The following is a 17,501-nucleotide window of genomic DNA, read 5'->3' as shown; positions in this document are numbered from 1 at the left end:
TGTGACACTAACATTACAGTGAAAGCGGAGACAGGTTACTGAAAGTAATGACAGAATCTTCCCTGAAGGGGAACACCGATGGAGAGAAGGAGAAAATACACAGCAGCTGTGCAGCGGGGAAACACGCTCACGCTGTCTAAGGGATGTCTAGCCCTTAACTTAAGTCTTCACCCTTAAATTTAATGGTTTACATTGTTGGACCTGCATTTTGTCCCCACAAGTATGGCATTTCTATAAATGCATCAGAGCACATAAAACATGAGAAGGCATGATTTAAAATCCCAGAATATATTGCATACATTACAGTAAATTGTATACTGAAATGTTATCATACGTACAAATACAAATACAGTGTAATGGTCTTGTTGGTGTAATGAACCTGCTGTGGCCATGAGGACGCAGGTGATCACTTCAGGCCAGTCTGCCTCTGAACTCGTTGGACAACAGTGACTTAACAGGCGAGGTGGCGACTTAATCATAAAAACTGACATCATACTGTATAATCATCATCACCATGAAGCTGACTGTCGAACACACAGAAAACACATACATATAATCTTTGATAATATGCTTAACCAGAGATTCAGACAGTATGTGAGTCTCCACTTATTTTGAGTATTTCCAGAGCTCAATTAATGTCATTTATTTTACTTTTCAGGATTTTTTTTTTTTTTTTTTAATAGGAAAATACTTTGTAAAAGAGAGTCATAAGACCTACCACCAGAACATCACACTGATACAGCATAACTACAGTCACTCAAAATAAGTTAACTACTGGGACATTTTGGTTTATAATGCCCCCTGGCCCTGTAGCAAGTTCCCTTTTTTCCCTTTATTCAGCAGTTATCTTTGGCTTCTTCCTTCTCTCTTTGAGTTTCTCTGTGCTATTTTCTGATCATGGAGTTAATGAAAGATATATCTCAGTAAGATATCCACTAGGTGACTAAAATGAAGTTTGCAACATGAAATCCACACTTTTGAAGGATGTTATCTACCTCATAAACAGCTGGAATCCACTTTGGATATGTTCAATTGTATTTCAAGTCAGAATGCATTTCTTTGTTGGGAAATAACTCTCACAAACAAATGCTGGAATGGAGAGAGGTTACAACATCTACATTTTCAACCAAGCTGAAATCAAATATATTGAGCATATATTCATGATAAACATAGGTAAAACTATAAGATTACATATGGCAAATTCAACAGTATCCCAACATTACATAATTTAAGGCACTCCATTATAATACATAGTGTGGACTGCCAACAATCGTGGAGGATTCTCACCCGCGCTACTCATCAGAGAGAAAGAATAAATACAATAAAGTCATGATACATCTTTAAATATATAAATACAGCAGAGCTATAATCTAGAAACTATACACAAGTTACCCATTCACAACACTTAGAGGAAAACTGTGTTTATGTTTTTGTGCATGTTATTTTTTTACAACCTTGGTCTTACTTGTGTGAGATTGGCCATCATTCCTATCAGATATGATTTTTCACTGGTATGTGCAGACTGTGGCAGCTCCCACTGGGTGCCATCGAAGATTTGCCTCAACCAATGTTTTCGAAAACAAAAAAAAGGTCCAGTTGTGCTGTTGAGTGCTACACATGCACGTACGCACGCACACACGCATTCTTCTTCATCCTAAAACTTAATGATTTACATTGTGAGGACTTGCGTTTTGTCATAAGGAAGGCTAGTCCCCACAATGTGACTGCGTAAACAGATTTATGTCCTCACAACATGACTAATACACACACACACACACACACACACACACACACACACACACACACACACACACACACACTTTAATAAACTATAAATCATCACAAGAATCTGATGATGTATCAGCTATTCGAGCAACAGAAAGGTCATCACAGCTGGACCAAGAAGTAGCTCTGAAATTCAGGTTGTGACATTTAACCTTTCTCTTAACCTGCCATTAAATCTGAGTGTTTATTTTATTTTTTAAAGCGTTAAAGCTGTGTTAAGAGTGTATGTGGTCAAAAATCTCAGTGAAGCCGGTGGTGAAATGTTGTAAGGAATGAGATTAATGGCCAAGATAATGAAAATAAAACCAAAATTATAAAAAAGAAAAAAAAAATCCTGAATATTCTGCTGAGTCGTGACAATGACAGACTTGTTTTCTATGCAACTAACATAAAGTAGATTTGAAATGCGTTGACACACAATCCTGAACGTAATGAATTCTTCCACTTGTCTGTTATTTTCATATTAGACATAAGAGGTAAATATAGCACATCCTGGATATCGTTTTCACTAAGTACAAACATTTTATCTCATTGATCCCATTAGATCATCACTTGAGGGAAATCATTGCAGTTAATTTCCTCAATACTCTGCTGCTACTACTGCTTCAATGTCTCTTTCGTGCTTGTCTCTCCTCCTAAATATGTCCTGCAACAGTTATTTCCCTTTACCAGTCTGCCAGATGCCATTGGCTTTATTGAGCGAGATGTTGCTACCTTCTTTGGTACTTGTCTCACCATTCATGGCTTGCTCAACAGCATCTGCCAAGGGCAACTTGTCCTCTGCTTCCGTCTCTCTGTGGTAGAAGTAGTTGAAGTTGGAAACAATGACGGGAACGGGCAAAGCAATGGTCAGCACACCTGCAATGGCACACAAGGTGCCCACCATTTTACCCCCCATGGTAATGGGACACATGTCCCCGTAGCCAACAGTGGTCATGGTGACCACAGCCCACCAGAAGCCATCAGGTATGCTGACAAACTGTGTGTTAGGCTCGTCTACCTCTGCAAAGTAGATAGCACTGGAGAAGAGGATGACTCCGATGAAGAGGAAGAAGATGAGCAAACCAAGCTCACGCATGCTGGCCTTCAGAGTCTGTCCAAGGATCTGAAGCCCCTTGGAGTGACGTGAGAGTTTGAATATACGAAACACCCTGACCAGTCGGATGATACGCAGAATGGCCAAAGACATGTTCTGTCCTGAGCTCTCTTGTGGCGTCGTGACCATTTCTGTAACCACGGTAACAAAATAAGGGATAATGGATATAATGTCAATCATGTTCATGAGGTTGTGGAAAAACTCCTTTTTGCTAGGGCAGACCAAAAATCTCACACACAGCTCAAAGAAGAACCACGCAATGCAGGCGGTCTCAATGATGAAGAAGGGATCAGAGAAAGTTGTGGGCTTTACACCAGCTGGTTTCACAGAAGTGTAAACTCTAGATTGGTTGAAAGGCTGTACCGCTGTGGGCACAATTGGGTCAGTGTCATCTCTGAATTCTGGCAGTGTTTCCAAGCAGAAAATAATGATGGATATGACAATAACAAAAACAGACACCAGTGCTACACCTCGGGCTGCGTTTGAGCTCTCTGGGTACTCAAACAGCAGCCAGAATTGCCTGTATACATCATTATCAGGTAAAGGGATCTCGACGTCCTTTATGAATCCTTCATCTTCTCTGAACTGCTCCATGGCATCACTTCCAAGCTCATAGAACAAAATTTCATCTGCAAACACATCCAGGGGAACGTTAGCTGGACGTCTGATCTTACCCCCTGATTGGTAGTAATACAAGATCCCGTCGAAGCTGGGTCGGTTGCGATCAAAGAAGTACTCATTCCTCATTGGATCAAAGTAGTCCATCCTCTTCAAAGGATCTCCTAGCAGCGTCTCTGGAAACTGGTCCAAAGTTTTGAGCTGGGTCTCAAAACGAAGGCCAGCAATGTTGATGATGACTTTCTGGTCTCCATCATCAAGTCCTCGTTTATCTACAAACAGATCCTCGCAGCACTCCTTTGCAAGTCGGCTGAAGATGGTCTCACTCTCCTTCGTGCCCTCGCTGCTTAGCAGCAGCTTCCAGTTGGAGATCATACTGGCACAGCTGCTGCGCCCCTGTCTGCTTGGAGTTGGCATGGTGGGGGACTGGGGTACTCCGAGTGTCTGTGTATGTGGAGTGGGCGAGGATGAGGTGGATTCCCACATGCAGGAGGGTACTTGACTGTGGTGGGATGGCGTGGAAGAGAGGTGAGCGGCTCGTAGAAGGTAGTTGCTGCCTGGGCTGCTGTGCTCCGGTGGCATGTCCACCGTGAGAGCTGTGGTCTCATCAGCATAGGTTTCCACCTCATCCTCCAGGCTGCCGTTGAGGTCCAGGCTCTCAAAGTCTACCAGGGCAACCTCCATGGCTGCGGTTCAGCCAGTGCAAAACCTTGGGACCCCAGGATAAGACGATCACACACACACAGATGGACAGATGGGAGGCTCAGCCACTAGACTCAGCAGCAGAGTACCAGAGCAGCTAGTCCTCAGCAGGACTTAAAGTAACAGGACAAACTGAAAACCTCTTCTATTCTTGTTTCCCTCCAGCACCTGTAGAGTGAGAGACAGAGACAGAAAGAGTCAGTGTATTTCTGTCAAGGGTTAAGGGTTTGTTTTTTTGTTAAATGTCATCAGGCGACATGGATATGACGTCGGAAAGCACGTTTTATCATGACTCCTTGTTTCTTAGATACCATCTCTCTGGAAACCAGCCGTGAGAGAAGGACGAGTGAGGGAGGGAAGGGCAGAAGGAGGGGAGAAAGGAGGGCAGGGCAGCTGGAGGACAGAAAGAAAGAAGAGACTGTCATACTAGCAGGAGACAATTTTAGTCTTTTTGAAAGAAAATCATAGTAGAAAACCCCCTGCTACTTTTTTCTGCAGTCTGTTATTGTGGAGGCACTGTGATGAGTCATGTAACTGTGAAAAAGGAAGACAACAAACAGAAAACTGAACAGTCAGTAAGTATTTGGATGAAAGCGTAACAAATGGAGGGCTAATTTGTCACATGTTTAAGTATCTCTGACTGTTCTAATCACTTTGTCAAACTGTTGCCATAAACTTGTGATATTTTCTTCCCAAATGATGAAACAAGCTCTTCCAACTCCTCATCTAGTGTGCGCGCTCAATGTTTCTAATTAACTAGTTCATACACTCACTGGCATACATGTGCACACACATTACTTCTCTTCCTCACACGCACACATACTGTAAGCACAAATATAACGCCCTGTAATGACCCCAGTGCAGGTAGAAGTAGAGGATAGTGCAGGGTAACCGGGGCTGTGCATACATTAGTGCATAATTAACCGTCTGTACAGTGATAGCATGGGCCGGGCATCGTCCAGACACCAGGGCTCACACTGAAACTGCACTGTGCCACTTTATTTCTTCTAGAAACCCACTCTGCCCCTATTATGCCATCTGTTTCTGCATTTAAATTTACCAGAGCTTGTGGAACTTAACTTAAGATAACGCAGCTCTTTGAGGTCAGCATGCATCAGTGTGAATGCATTTGTCCGAATGTGCATATGGCCGGGTGCTGACGCCTGCAGATGTTTAATTAAAGACTCCAGAGATGAGTCACCACCTAAAACCAGTGCTAGTGATACCAATCCTGCTGGGAGGGAGAGAGGGAGAGAGAGAGATGGGCCAGCTGAATATGCAGAATGACATGAAAATTGTTGGGAAGACGGATGTGGGTGGAAGGACTGGGTGGGTGGGATGAGGACGGAGCGAATAAAGAAGGAAAGTGACAATGAGAGAGAATGGGAGTTGATAGGTGGGTGGATGGATAGACAGGATGATGAGAGAGCAGCCATGACAAGGAAAGAGGGCTGGTTCATCAAGAGCAGAGGAAACAGATGACGATGAGGGGTAAAAGAAACAGAAACTGTGAAGGTTTGTGCACACAAAACCGGGAATGTCCAACAAGACGAAGTTGGAAACAGAATTAGCTGGGGAGTATTGCAACAATTGATGAAAGCCACATAAAAGGGAAAAAAGATAAATCAAACCCTCCTCTCTACTCTTAAATCACATGACCAGAATGACATCAATTGATCCTTTGAGCCACCAGAACTTTCTCATGATCCTAAAATAGAAGCAGCAAGTCATCAGAAATTAGCCAATAATAATCCTCTGCTTGACCAGTTCCTAAAGTTCTTCCAATAACTCAGTACTGCATCAATATTTCATTTTGCCTAATGTAACACAAAGAACTGCCAACTCTTAAATGTCTGTCTCCATAAGTAATGGAGAGATGTACGACAGTTTCCAAAAACAAGATGATCCACTGACTCAGCTATTTAGCTTTGGTTACAGTAGTGCCCAAGTCCAGTTCAGAATGATATGTTTTGGTTAAGATTCTGCTTTCTCTTACAAACAGAGTGAAATCAGTGGCTCAAGACATGTGAAATGTGCTCTCTGGGTCAGCATAGACTGCAGTCCAAAATCTGCTCCCAAGACTCTAACTCTGCTAAAGGAAGAAACAGTATAAACGGCAACAAACACGCAACAAATACCTTACCTTCCTTAGCAAGTAGCCTGCAGACCATGTGTGTACAATATGCTGCAAAACACAGAGGAGCCACTGCAAGTTCCTCCTCAACTGGCATCAGAATGACTAATCTATCACAGACTACATTAGGTAACCTTATGCTGGAGTAGAAACTAGAGCTGAGGCAAAGGCCACACACACACACACACACACACACACACACACACACACACACACACACACACACACACACACACACACACACACACACACACACACACACAGAAAATGAGTAAGAGAAAAGTATTGCTTCACTTACATTTTTTACAGTATGCAAAAGTGTTTGTGTGTGTGTGTGTGTGTGTTTGCATGTGTGTGTGTGTTAGTATACGTCTGGCCATGTGTGTCATTTCTCTCAGTAATCTCAGTGATGTGCTCAAGGCCCTGTAGACTGGAACAGTGTGATTAGATCCTCAGACCTCGCCATGCTTCACTCACCCGACACACACAAACACACAGGCCGTATCCATATCTGACTTATTTACAGTATCACAATAAATAATTGATGTTTAACAACTCCATCCACATGTTCAACATGACAGGGAAGAACAAATGATGAGGGAGTGGCATGCAGGCACAGGAACCAAAGCTGCGTTCCTCACCCAGCACGGCGCAACACCTTTCACTTTCTACTGGACAGAGCTCAAATATTATCACCTCCCTCAGCTCTTTAACTATAAGCTCCTTCTAAGCTGAACACCTTGAGAACATGCAATTTTAATGAGTCTGTCACTAGAGCAGGAACAAAAGGAGAAATGGATCATGTCATAGATGATCTTCCATGGTGAGATGGTCAGACGCACTCGACCATATCTCCCCGTCCACACGCTGTAAGTTTGTAGACACAGCAGGCATGAAAGGAAGCTGCCACTCCACTCTCATGATTCTTAGAGCGTGCGTGAACAACTACTGTGGAGAGGCTTGTCAGCGCTGTTTGAGCAACATGTCTTGCTCTATTTCCATTAATATTTTGTGTAATTGTGAGATTAATTAAATCCTTTTCATGTCCTTCAATTTGACTTTTGACTTATGAATTACAAGTACCCACGCAAGAATAGAAATTTTTATGCCTTTCAGCCTCAGTGGAGTCATTATGAGAACTGTCAAACGCCTCATGATGAAGCCCTTCTGGAAGCAAAGTGCTAAAGTACCACTAAATGAATGAGGCAGTCAAGCGAGATCATTTTTCATTCTTCTTGTCAGACTTTCTTAATGTTCCTGTCACACTTACAGTAAAATCACTGTATTATATTGTAATTCTCTGTTAAAAATATTTTGACTGCAGACATTTGACCATGTGTTAATGGATGACAGCATGTTGTCACAGATCTGCAAATAGTACACTTAAACAATCTAATCAAGGTAGGTTTGTTATACAATTAATTGTGCATCTAGACAACCCAAGAAAAACTTTTTCTAGATTCCATGACTCATGCATACTGTTCACTACCGGATAAATATGTGGAAAAATGCTTAAAAATCAGGATCACGTATGCAGTAGAAAATGTGTATAGATGCTTAAATGCTAAGACTCTTTGTAATGTAATAGGATTGAAAAAACTCTCAACCACAATCAAACCAAATGTTCTTTTCTTGACATCAAGGAATGAGAAAAAACTGATGTATATGACTCAACATATACAGTACATCACATACTGCAGTACATTCGCATGCATGGAAAAAGACAGCAGCAGCTGTGCTCTGTAGCTGTGAGGACAAAATGCTTCTAAGGAGACCGTGTGACCTTGACTCGTGTTAGAAGAGAGTAAAACAGAGGTGTCATATGGGGCCCACGCCAACCCATGGTGCTCTAACTATTCTTGCCATGCTATTAATACACAAGGGGAGTTATAGTGGGAGAAAGCCATGAGATAACAACTCCTGCTGCATGTCACGCTGTGATGCTCACAAATACAGGCAATACATATGTGGTAGGGGAAAAAAACTATGTGTGGGACAATATGGAGATCTGCATCAGAAATATGGTATTGCATGCTGCACTGAGCTACTGTACAACCTCTGCGACTTTAGCACATGTGTGTAAACATGAACAGATGTTCAGGCAGATCTAGCTTAACTACAAGCCAATCCTTTGCTAGCTGGTCAGCAAGAAATACATGTATATGTCCAATATTTACCCTACAGACCAAAACACTGTGTGCAATATTTTTTTTCTGCTTTAATAAAAACATAATTGCTTTTTAAACGCACTGTCGCTGTCTCAACATGCATCGTGCACTGTTTCCACATGACAAAATAAACAAATTTAGACAGAATTAAAGTTAATTCATGCCATCATTCAGTGTAGTAGCATTGTGTGAAGACTGATCTACTTTTCCATTCCTGTGCAAAGGCACAAACACACAATCATGCACACAAAAACACGCTGTGTCTTTCTAACCAAACTGATTTAAGTCACATCTATACCCCCTCCCCATGAGGAGACAACACATTATGTCCATTCTGTTGGTGGACTCTGAAGCTCTTTGTTGATTGAGGAGGAGCAAGATCACCGACTTCAGACCTTTTAAAGCATAAAAGATTTAAAAGGTCAAGCTTGTGACAAATACGGTTTATTACAGCCATTATGTCTCCCAAACCTTCAGCTCTGACATTAGCTAGAAGGTCTATTATAGGTTTTAAGTGTGTTTTTTGTCTTTGTGTGTGTGTGTGTGTGTGTGTGTGTGTGTGTGTGTGTGTGTGTGTCCTCAGTAATTCCACTTAGGCTTGAGGCTTCAGAGGTTTCATTAAAGTTTCAAATGATTGTTTGCTTGCAGCTGATCCTGGTGAATATCCCACATTTTAATCTAAGTGGAGCCTTTGTTATATCTGATGGGTATATGGTACCCTACTCTATTAAATGCTTTGCTAAGCTTTATAATATAAAATTTATAGACTGTGCTGTTAAACTCTGATGCATATTTCCTTAAAGGCACCTCTGCTGCAGCTGTTTTAATGCCCCCTGCATACAAAATAGTAAACTAAGCTAAAATGATCTCCTTTAAATGACTTTTCGCTTCGCTCATCACACACTGAAGTCCAAATTGCAACATACTTTTCTGAATAATATTCAAGAGTAAATCTGCAGTGTGCCAGATGTTTGCAGCTGAGCACAGTTGGTGCGTCTGTTAAGTGCGCTCCCGCAAGCGTGCAGACATTACGCTGGACTTTTCATTCTGTGTCAAGAACCCACGGGCCATATTCTCACTTCAATTTGCAGTAATTATGGTATGGTTGACCTTGTGTGCTGGACCCTTTGTTATGCTCCTGTGATGTGGTGTGGGGTTTCTGGCTGTGTGAGGGCATTGGTTGGTAGAGCTGGTATTTTTGGACCAGAGGTTTACCCTATTAAGCAGATTAATACAGGCTGGGCAGCTCAGTGCTATAAGCCGAGGGATCTCTTCTGTCAGATCAACACAGATATGAGCGAGCCATCACAGATAGGCACACAAGCACAGAGCACGCACACACACACACGCACACACACACGCACGCACGCACACACGCACGCACGCACGCACACGCACACACACACACACATACACATGGGGAAAATATGATGCTGCTTGAGTCATATTTTCTGATGTATCAGCCAGAATGTAGAGATTGAACAAGCAAAACTGTTAGCTGACTGTTAATGCCTTCCAACTGCTACATCTTTAAAATCCTTATGGAAGCTAAACTTTATTTCAAGTGAAGGTTAAACAACTAAAACCACTTTTGGAACTTCAGGGAAGATTGAGGCCCTAGTTCAGGAATAAAAAGTAGAGTTGCAATGATTAGTTGATTAATGGATTAGTCTGTTTTGAGAATACATTTGTCATTTGAGGCATTTTTCAAGCAAAGATGGAAAGCGCTCCCCGGCAGAAGCATCTTAAATGTGAAGAAGCGATTGTTTCACATACTGTATGATAACAAACTGAATATCTGAGTTTGTCTTTCGAGCTATTTCAATGCAGCTGTGGGAAATTATCAGGCTTTCTCCGCTATTTCCTTTAATTTAACAGACAAAATGATTAATCAATTAATGAAAACATTCAGCAGATTACTAAAAAAAAACCCCTAAAAATCAAAAAAACTTCATTACTTTGTGATGCACTACTGTACAAGAATGTCACACCACTTCTTCCTGTCATATGATATTAATAATGTTTCCATTGATCATAGATTGTATGAATATAATTCATACAGTGGCAGACACAGGCCTTGTTCTCCATTTGCATCATGAATTTTAACTTTTTTTTTAAAAGCATTTGCATATAATGCAAATGTTTACATGATATGCAGATACACAAGCATGCACACTGCCAAACAAACATACTACACACAGTCAATTATTTGTATTCAATACAGACACACACACTTTTGGAAACACTTTCAGACAGTAGTACAGATGGCCATTGAGAGTATATTTTTAATTATCACACATCTATTATCCAAATAACAGATTTTTGGAATATCATAGGGTTATCCCTCTCTTGAGCTTTTAAATCACTTACTGAAATGTGAATTACAAATGTCCATTTGGTAATGCAGTTCATACGAGCGGAGCCAAACGCTGCCTCTCATTAACGGAGCCAAAAATAGATGCAGGATGGACCCTCGATGATCATCGGTGTGAGGCAGTTATATGAGGTGACACTCTATTGTCTGTTTGTACCGTAGCGTGAACGTGTGTGTGTGTGTGTGTGTGTGTGTGTGTGTGTGTGTGTGTGTGTGTGTGTGTGTGTGTGTGTGTGCGTGGTGGGTCATCCTAAGAGAAAATTCAACAAAGATCTGCAGTAACGACTTCACTGTGCATGAAAAGCATGTCCAGGTGGTGACTGTTTCTGTAACTTTAATTACTTTACATGTTCTTTTATCTTGATTAGCCTTTAATCACTTATGTTGTTTAGCAATACGATACATTATGGCATATCATATAGTTTTAGAATAACATATAAGGGATTCATTTTATACTGGTGATAATAAATAAAATCAGATTTTTTTGTGAATACAGACAAGAGTTTGATTTGAACACCAAGAGATGGAGGTTTGGTGTCTTGTGTTGTTTGTGTTACTGATTAAAGCTGATTATTCCAAGAGAAACTGTAGCTTGATTCTAATCCACAGCCCAGCTCAGAGTGGCTGAAGTATGTTAAACATCAAGAATTCACGGAGTGGAAGTTAAAACTGTTCATTATGTTATTTTTAATTACACACACGGACACTGAATTAAAGATACCTGAATTGAAATATCTTGATAAAATGCTAGAAATATCCAGATATCATTTTTGCCCATATAACCAACCCGTCCTCCATATGGTCGTCTGGAGCAGATTTGTGGTCTACGTGCAGCCTCCGTGAGGCATTCATAGGATGTAAGCTGTTGATGCTGACATGGGTGTGTCTCCAGGCTCCAGGCCAAGTCCCAGTGCACAGCAGCTGGGACCAAAATCCTCCCTTGGCCTTTTGACAAGACACACACACACACACACACACACACACACACACACACACACACACACACACACACACACACACACACACACACACACACACACACCAGCACGAGCAAAGTACAGCCAAAATCACTTCCTAATAAATTAAAAACTTCCTGTAGAGCATCTAAACACAACATCTAACAGCACATAGTAGGCACACTTCAGACCATGAAAAAACTGTGGGCTTATCAACATTCAATCAGAGGAATAAATCAACAGATGATGAGACTTCGGGCTATTTTATTCATTTTCTATGTGCCACTGAAGAAGCCCCCAACACTCCCCAATCAACCCAGAGCCCATCAGCTTAATCTGACGACGATTTAGCCTCTGGGTAACCAGCAGACATCCAGACTTGACAACAACTTGACATTTCGGCTAATCTCTACATTGTTTACCTGATAACCTGGGCTTGAACTGTCCCCAAAATACTGCATTCATTATATTCCAGATCTACAGTACCTGTCTCTCAGTCAGCACTAAGCAGAAGTTGAACATCTAATAGTGATGTTTGATGGAATCAGACACACAGGCTGCAGCATGCTCTCGTTTTACATCATGTCTGGCGTACAAAGTCATTCCCTATACATGCATTAACTGCAATGCAGTTACATTGCTTTTTGCTTCTTGTGAATATGGACAAACAATGAGCGTGGCTCGTTGGTGTGTTTGTGTAAACAGTCAGCCAAGTCAACTCTCGTTGCTTTGACAGGACATCATCAGTCACTGGCACCGAGGCTGACAAAAAGACTGATGTGCCAGCATGGGTCTGTGTGTCAGGATGAAACTGTTAAACACCCACCGCACATGCGAAGACACCTCGCCAAAGGCCAACCATTAGAAAGCAGAGCTGTACACCAATGCTATAACTCTTTCTCTATGATAAAGACCAAATGTATATATATAGCACATCAGCTCATACACTGAAAAAAGTCTTACAGGCCTTCTTGTTTTCTATAACATTTAAGATTCATGACTAAAAAAAAAAATAAAATCTAAATGCAAAAAACAACTTTATTATATTATATAAATAATATTATATTATTCATTGAGGCTATGTGAGGCTTGTGTGATCACATTTGACTGACAGTGACCAAACAAGTCAACAAATCATCAGATATTGAGTAAAATTTTCCAACTTAGCCCTACCAACGTATAGCCAGTGAGAAAGCGGAGAAAATGGCACATTCCCATTGTTATAAACTGATTGAGGAAATAGGTTTTCAGGGCCTGTAAGAAGTCGTCTTGTCATTGTGAGCGTCAAGATTTTCTCAGAATTCTCCCCCCACTGCTAGAAGAAGGTTATGCTCACAAAAGGTTCAAAAGGTTAAATATTGCCATTTCATAAAAGTAGACACACTCTCATCCCTCCCACTGTCTGCCCAGCCCACCCTCCTCCCGCCCTGGCATTCCTCCTCCACAGTGGGGATTAAGTCCGTCTCATTTACAGGAATATTACGTTGTTTTTTTAGAAGCCTTTTTTTTGTGCCAGATCCAGACGAGGAAAATATGGCCATCTGGTCTGACTCTCTATTACATATCACTAATCTCAGGTGGCGCACAAACAAGAGGCACACATGCACGACATTCAGACAGCCACAGATGCTAACATTCACCATGCATATTGAGCGATAACCATATGACACAAACTGTACTGCTTTTGATCCCTAAAGACTTCTCTGTCTACCAGCAACAGCTTGATAACTTGGAGCAACAAGTCTACAGATGTTTGCATACCAGCTTATGAAAATGTAACTGCTGATGGTGTTCAATAAGACAATAGGGTACATTATGACATTCATTTGGTTCCCTTAAGTTGAAAACTATCACCGCCAGAAAAAAAGGGACCATATTTTAAGAAAAATGCACACTTACTATATTTAAAGTCAGCATGAAAAGATTTATTATTCGCTAAACTTTTTGCTCCACATACTGTAATTTACAGGTGTCGATGGATCACACAATGGAGTGTGCCGTGACAGGTGGGTGGAGGATGGGGGGCAAGTGGAGTTTTGAGGGGTTTTCAATTCAGATTAATTGTAGTTTGAACTTTAATCAAAGGTGATATATGCGGAGGTGGCTGCATGGAACCCTGCACCAGACAGAGGTGAACACAACATAAAGTCTGAAGCCAAGCTGCATCAACCACTTTACAGATCAAGATTTCACCTAAATACATATGATCTTTTCAGTCATGATGGCTGGCCTGTTTCCAGTCAAGCTGAGGTGTTACACCAAATTCTGTGACCCATCAGTCTGTGACCCAAAAAATGTAGTCACAGAACGTGATGTATGCATGGAAAAGGGGGAAATGAATGCATAGGAGAGTTCTGTAGTGATGTGAGTGAAATACTGGGTACAAACTGTGATATACAGGCAATGATGGACATAAGAAATAACCTACAGAGGAATGTTTTTAGAATCTTTTTCAGCAAATCCAACATTTTATACTTAAATTAGTGAGGGAAACATAAGCAGAGATTTATCCAGAGTTAGGGAAGAATTTACCTTGATCTGTTTGTATGAAAGTTAACTTTCCCTTTCCCCCTTTTCCTTTTAATTAGAAATAAAGTCAGTCAGTCAGTCAGTCAGCTTAGAGAATTTAGTAAAAGATGTAAACTGTGATTTCTGTGCTGTTCCGGCCAGGGCGCACCGCTCGTGCAGCTCGAGTGAGCAACAACTGGTTGAATGAAAAAAATACTAAAAAAAAAAAACGCACTGTGAGCAGTCGCTGAGGAACAGTTTTTACTAGTTGTAACAGGCTGTTCGAGGAGAGGAAAGTGACCTACCTTTAGTGCCGTCACGATCCTTCAAACTTCCGGGAGTGGATGGTGAAAGTTTGGTGCTCCGGGCCGTGCCGGAGTCATGGTTAGTGCGCAGTAGATCGACTGACCGCGCCGCGCGTCCTGTCACCCCCGGGCTGACCGCGCAGACAGCAGGCACAGCGGAAGTGCCCCGGCCTATCACCCTGGGGCCAGATGTGAGAGTGACATAACAACAACATGACTACGCTTAATTTGGCCAATTCCCCGTTTGTAAAATCCCTGTTTTTCTTCGTCCTCAAACCAAAGCTGTGTCGCTGTAACTCCAGGGGAGGAGAGAGAGCGAGAGAGCGAGAGAGGGAGAGAGAGGGAGAGAGAGAGAGATTAAAAAAAGGATGTTTCCTAATCTCTGCCAGACTGTTTTATGCTCTCTTGACCACCATCAGGCATGATAACTTTCTCTTCTCATTTCTAATCACAATGCTGAAGCAAGGAGCACTTTTTTTTTTGTCATCGCAATTTGCCTTTAAATTATAGTCTCACAAATTTATCTTAAAACAAAACTGACATGCCCGCATGTACAAGGAAAGCATTTTTGCTCACTGTAATTGTTCCTTCTGTCCCTGGCTGCGAAGAGATTCCTTCCTATAAAGCAACTCCAGTGTAAGAAATTGGCCTCAGCCATGCTTCTGAGCCAAAGTGCATTTTAAAGTGCAGCTGAGGTTAATATGGGGCTTCAGCAGTCTGACCAAATTACAGTCTTTGTGGTGTGAAATTCCCACTTTGTGCCTCAATGCAGAGTGTTTTCCTGCCGAGCCGAGGAGGAGGTGTGGTAAATCAAGGCAGTACATTTGTACTTAAAAGTCTTAGCATTGCACTCATATAGCATTGTTGGACTCATGAAAGAAATATCAACATCGAATCTGCTGAACCGGGAATCTCAGGGATATCGTGTGTTATTCAAGTGTGTTATTCTGGAAATGCTCTGCTATAGGCTCAAACCACAGCCTATAGCAGAGACGAGGAGTGCGTGCGACTGTAGACCGCCTTGATTTGCATGCTGAACTGTACAGAATCAGGATTAAGAAGAGTCCTTTTCACTGCAAGTATGCAGAGGAGGGACTGTTACAGCCACTCACAACTCGATACACGTGTTGGCATGTATATTGAACCTGTCCTTTAACGCTCACTGTCTCCTGCATTCCATATCAGCATTGTACTTTTGACAATTCCACCAGCAGCACTTTATTATCTAACATAACAGTAAGTACATACGTTGCATTTCATAAGGGCCATGCAGGTCAAAAGGGTAAATTCCCGATAGTTAAATAAGATCGATTCACTGCATTGCTTGCTGTCATATGTATCTGTCATCATTATTGCTTTAATGGATGAGTCTGGCACAGATGCTCTCACTGGCTGACCCCTGGAGCCTGGGGCGAGGGAGGAGATGCCACTGTCTGGCTCCCGACAGACTGAGCCTGGATCAGTACAGGGCCACATGGGGTGTCACGCAAAGTATGGATAGGCTTCCCTCTGCAGGCTTCTGGTGGCACTGCATTCATGTGGTTTTTGGTTAGATTTGATGTTGTTTGTGTGATGGCTTGCCTGCATTTGTAAATGTGACCAGTCTAACTTTGTGTGGGACTTTGCTCCAACTCCTTACTGAATAATCCATACTGAATAATTGGCCATGGTGTTTGTCCATTAAAATGGACATGGATCTGCAGACTGCAGTGCATAGCCACAGATCAGCTTTGCAACAAATTTAGCAAAATTGTTCAAATTTGAAATGAAGAGAGCCGGTTCATTATTTATTTTTTCCACTGTTGCCACCTTTCAATAAACATAAAATACCCATTTCCTATTTTTATTTTTCTCCTATGCACATTCTAGTCTATACCCTCAAATTTATTTAGCCTTCTTGATTCTTAATTTTCTAGGACATCACCTCTTTTAGGGCGGCACGGCATGTTCTTCCCGTGCATGCGTGGGTTCTCTCTGGGCACTCCGGCTTCCTCCCACAGACCAAAAACATGCTCATTAGGTTAACTGGTGACTCTAAAATTGCCCGTACAGTAGGTGTGAGTGTGAGTGTGAATGATTGTTTGTCTATATATGTTGCCCTGCAATCGGCTGGCGACCGGCTCAGGGTGCACCTCGCCTCTCGCCCGTTGACAGCTGGGATAGGCTCCAGCCCCTCCGCAACCTCGAGAACGGATAGTCGGGTATAGACAATAGATGGATGGATGGATCACCTCTTTTATAGATTAGACATACTCAGGCACTCAGGCACAAGTATCTCACTGTTTTGCTAACAGCACAGCCACGCAAGCCTGGATAATTCTGACTGTTTATATGTGTGTGCATCATCTCAGTCCTTATTAATGAGTAACACTGTCTTCCTCCAGGAAGCCTATTGCGTGTCTCAACAGGCCTGATCTCCTGCTCTTCCCTCACTCACTCACACTTCTGTGTTTTTCCTTTTTCTTTTAAAGCCGCTGCTGCCAACATGCTGTTTCTGCTCTGTTTTCCCATTAGAGTCATAAAAATAGGCCAAAGAGAGCAGGGATAGGCAACCAAAACAAAGCAGACAAGGGGGAAGAAAAAAGGAGGATTTTGCTGTTTAATTAGGTTTGCAGTTTTTTGTTTGGTGCTTTATGTCAGCTATCTTTGCTTCTGCTTAATATTATTATTTCTTGTCAGGAAAATAAAAAGTCTACGTTGGCCTCAATCTGGTACAAATATCTTTATATTGCTCCAATGGATTGCTGGTGTTTTGAGCCTCCTCTTCCCTGCTTGGTGGTTGCTTCAGCCACAGATTTTCTACTAGTTTGTGACTCATTAAAGGATGCTATGATCCTAATCTAATGCTTAATTAA

At 41.8% G+C, this 17,501-nt stretch overlaps 1 protein-coding gene across 1 annotated transcript; it reads right to left on the bottom strand.

The window, feature by feature from the left end:
- Positions 1-2,254: 2,254 nt before the first annotated feature.
- Positions 2,255-14,882, bottom strand: kcna10a (potassium voltage-gated channel, shaker-related subfamily, member 10a). The gene is made up of 2 exons (XM_070969309.1): positions 14,647-14,882; positions 2,255-4,369 (listed from the first exon to the last, which is right to left on the bottom strand). The coding sequence occupies exon 2, from the start codon at positions 4,181-4,183 to the stop codon at positions 2,441-2,443; it is 1,743 nt and encodes a 580-aa protein (XP_070825410.1). The 5' UTR covers positions 4,184-4,369; positions 14,647-14,882; the 3' UTR covers positions 2,255-2,440.
- Between the last annotated feature and the right edge of the window lie 2,619 nt (positions 14,883-17,501).

The sequence above is a fragment of the Chaetodon trifascialis genome, chromosome 8 (genome assembly GCF_039877785.1).
Source record: "Chaetodon trifascialis isolate fChaTrf1 chromosome 8, fChaTrf1.hap1, whole genome shotgun sequence".
NCBI classification, from domain to species: domain Eukaryota; kingdom Metazoa; phylum Chordata; class Actinopteri; order Chaetodontiformes; family Chaetodontidae; genus Chaetodon; species Chaetodon trifascialis.
Note: the sequence above shows the minus strand (reverse complement) of the source record. Positions and strands in the feature narration are given on the sequence as shown.

Coding starts and splice junctions, on each gene's coding strand:
- kcna10a (XM_070969309.1), bottom strand. CDS start 4,183: ATGGAGGTTGCCCTGGTAGACTTTGAGAGCCTGGACCTCAACGGCAGC.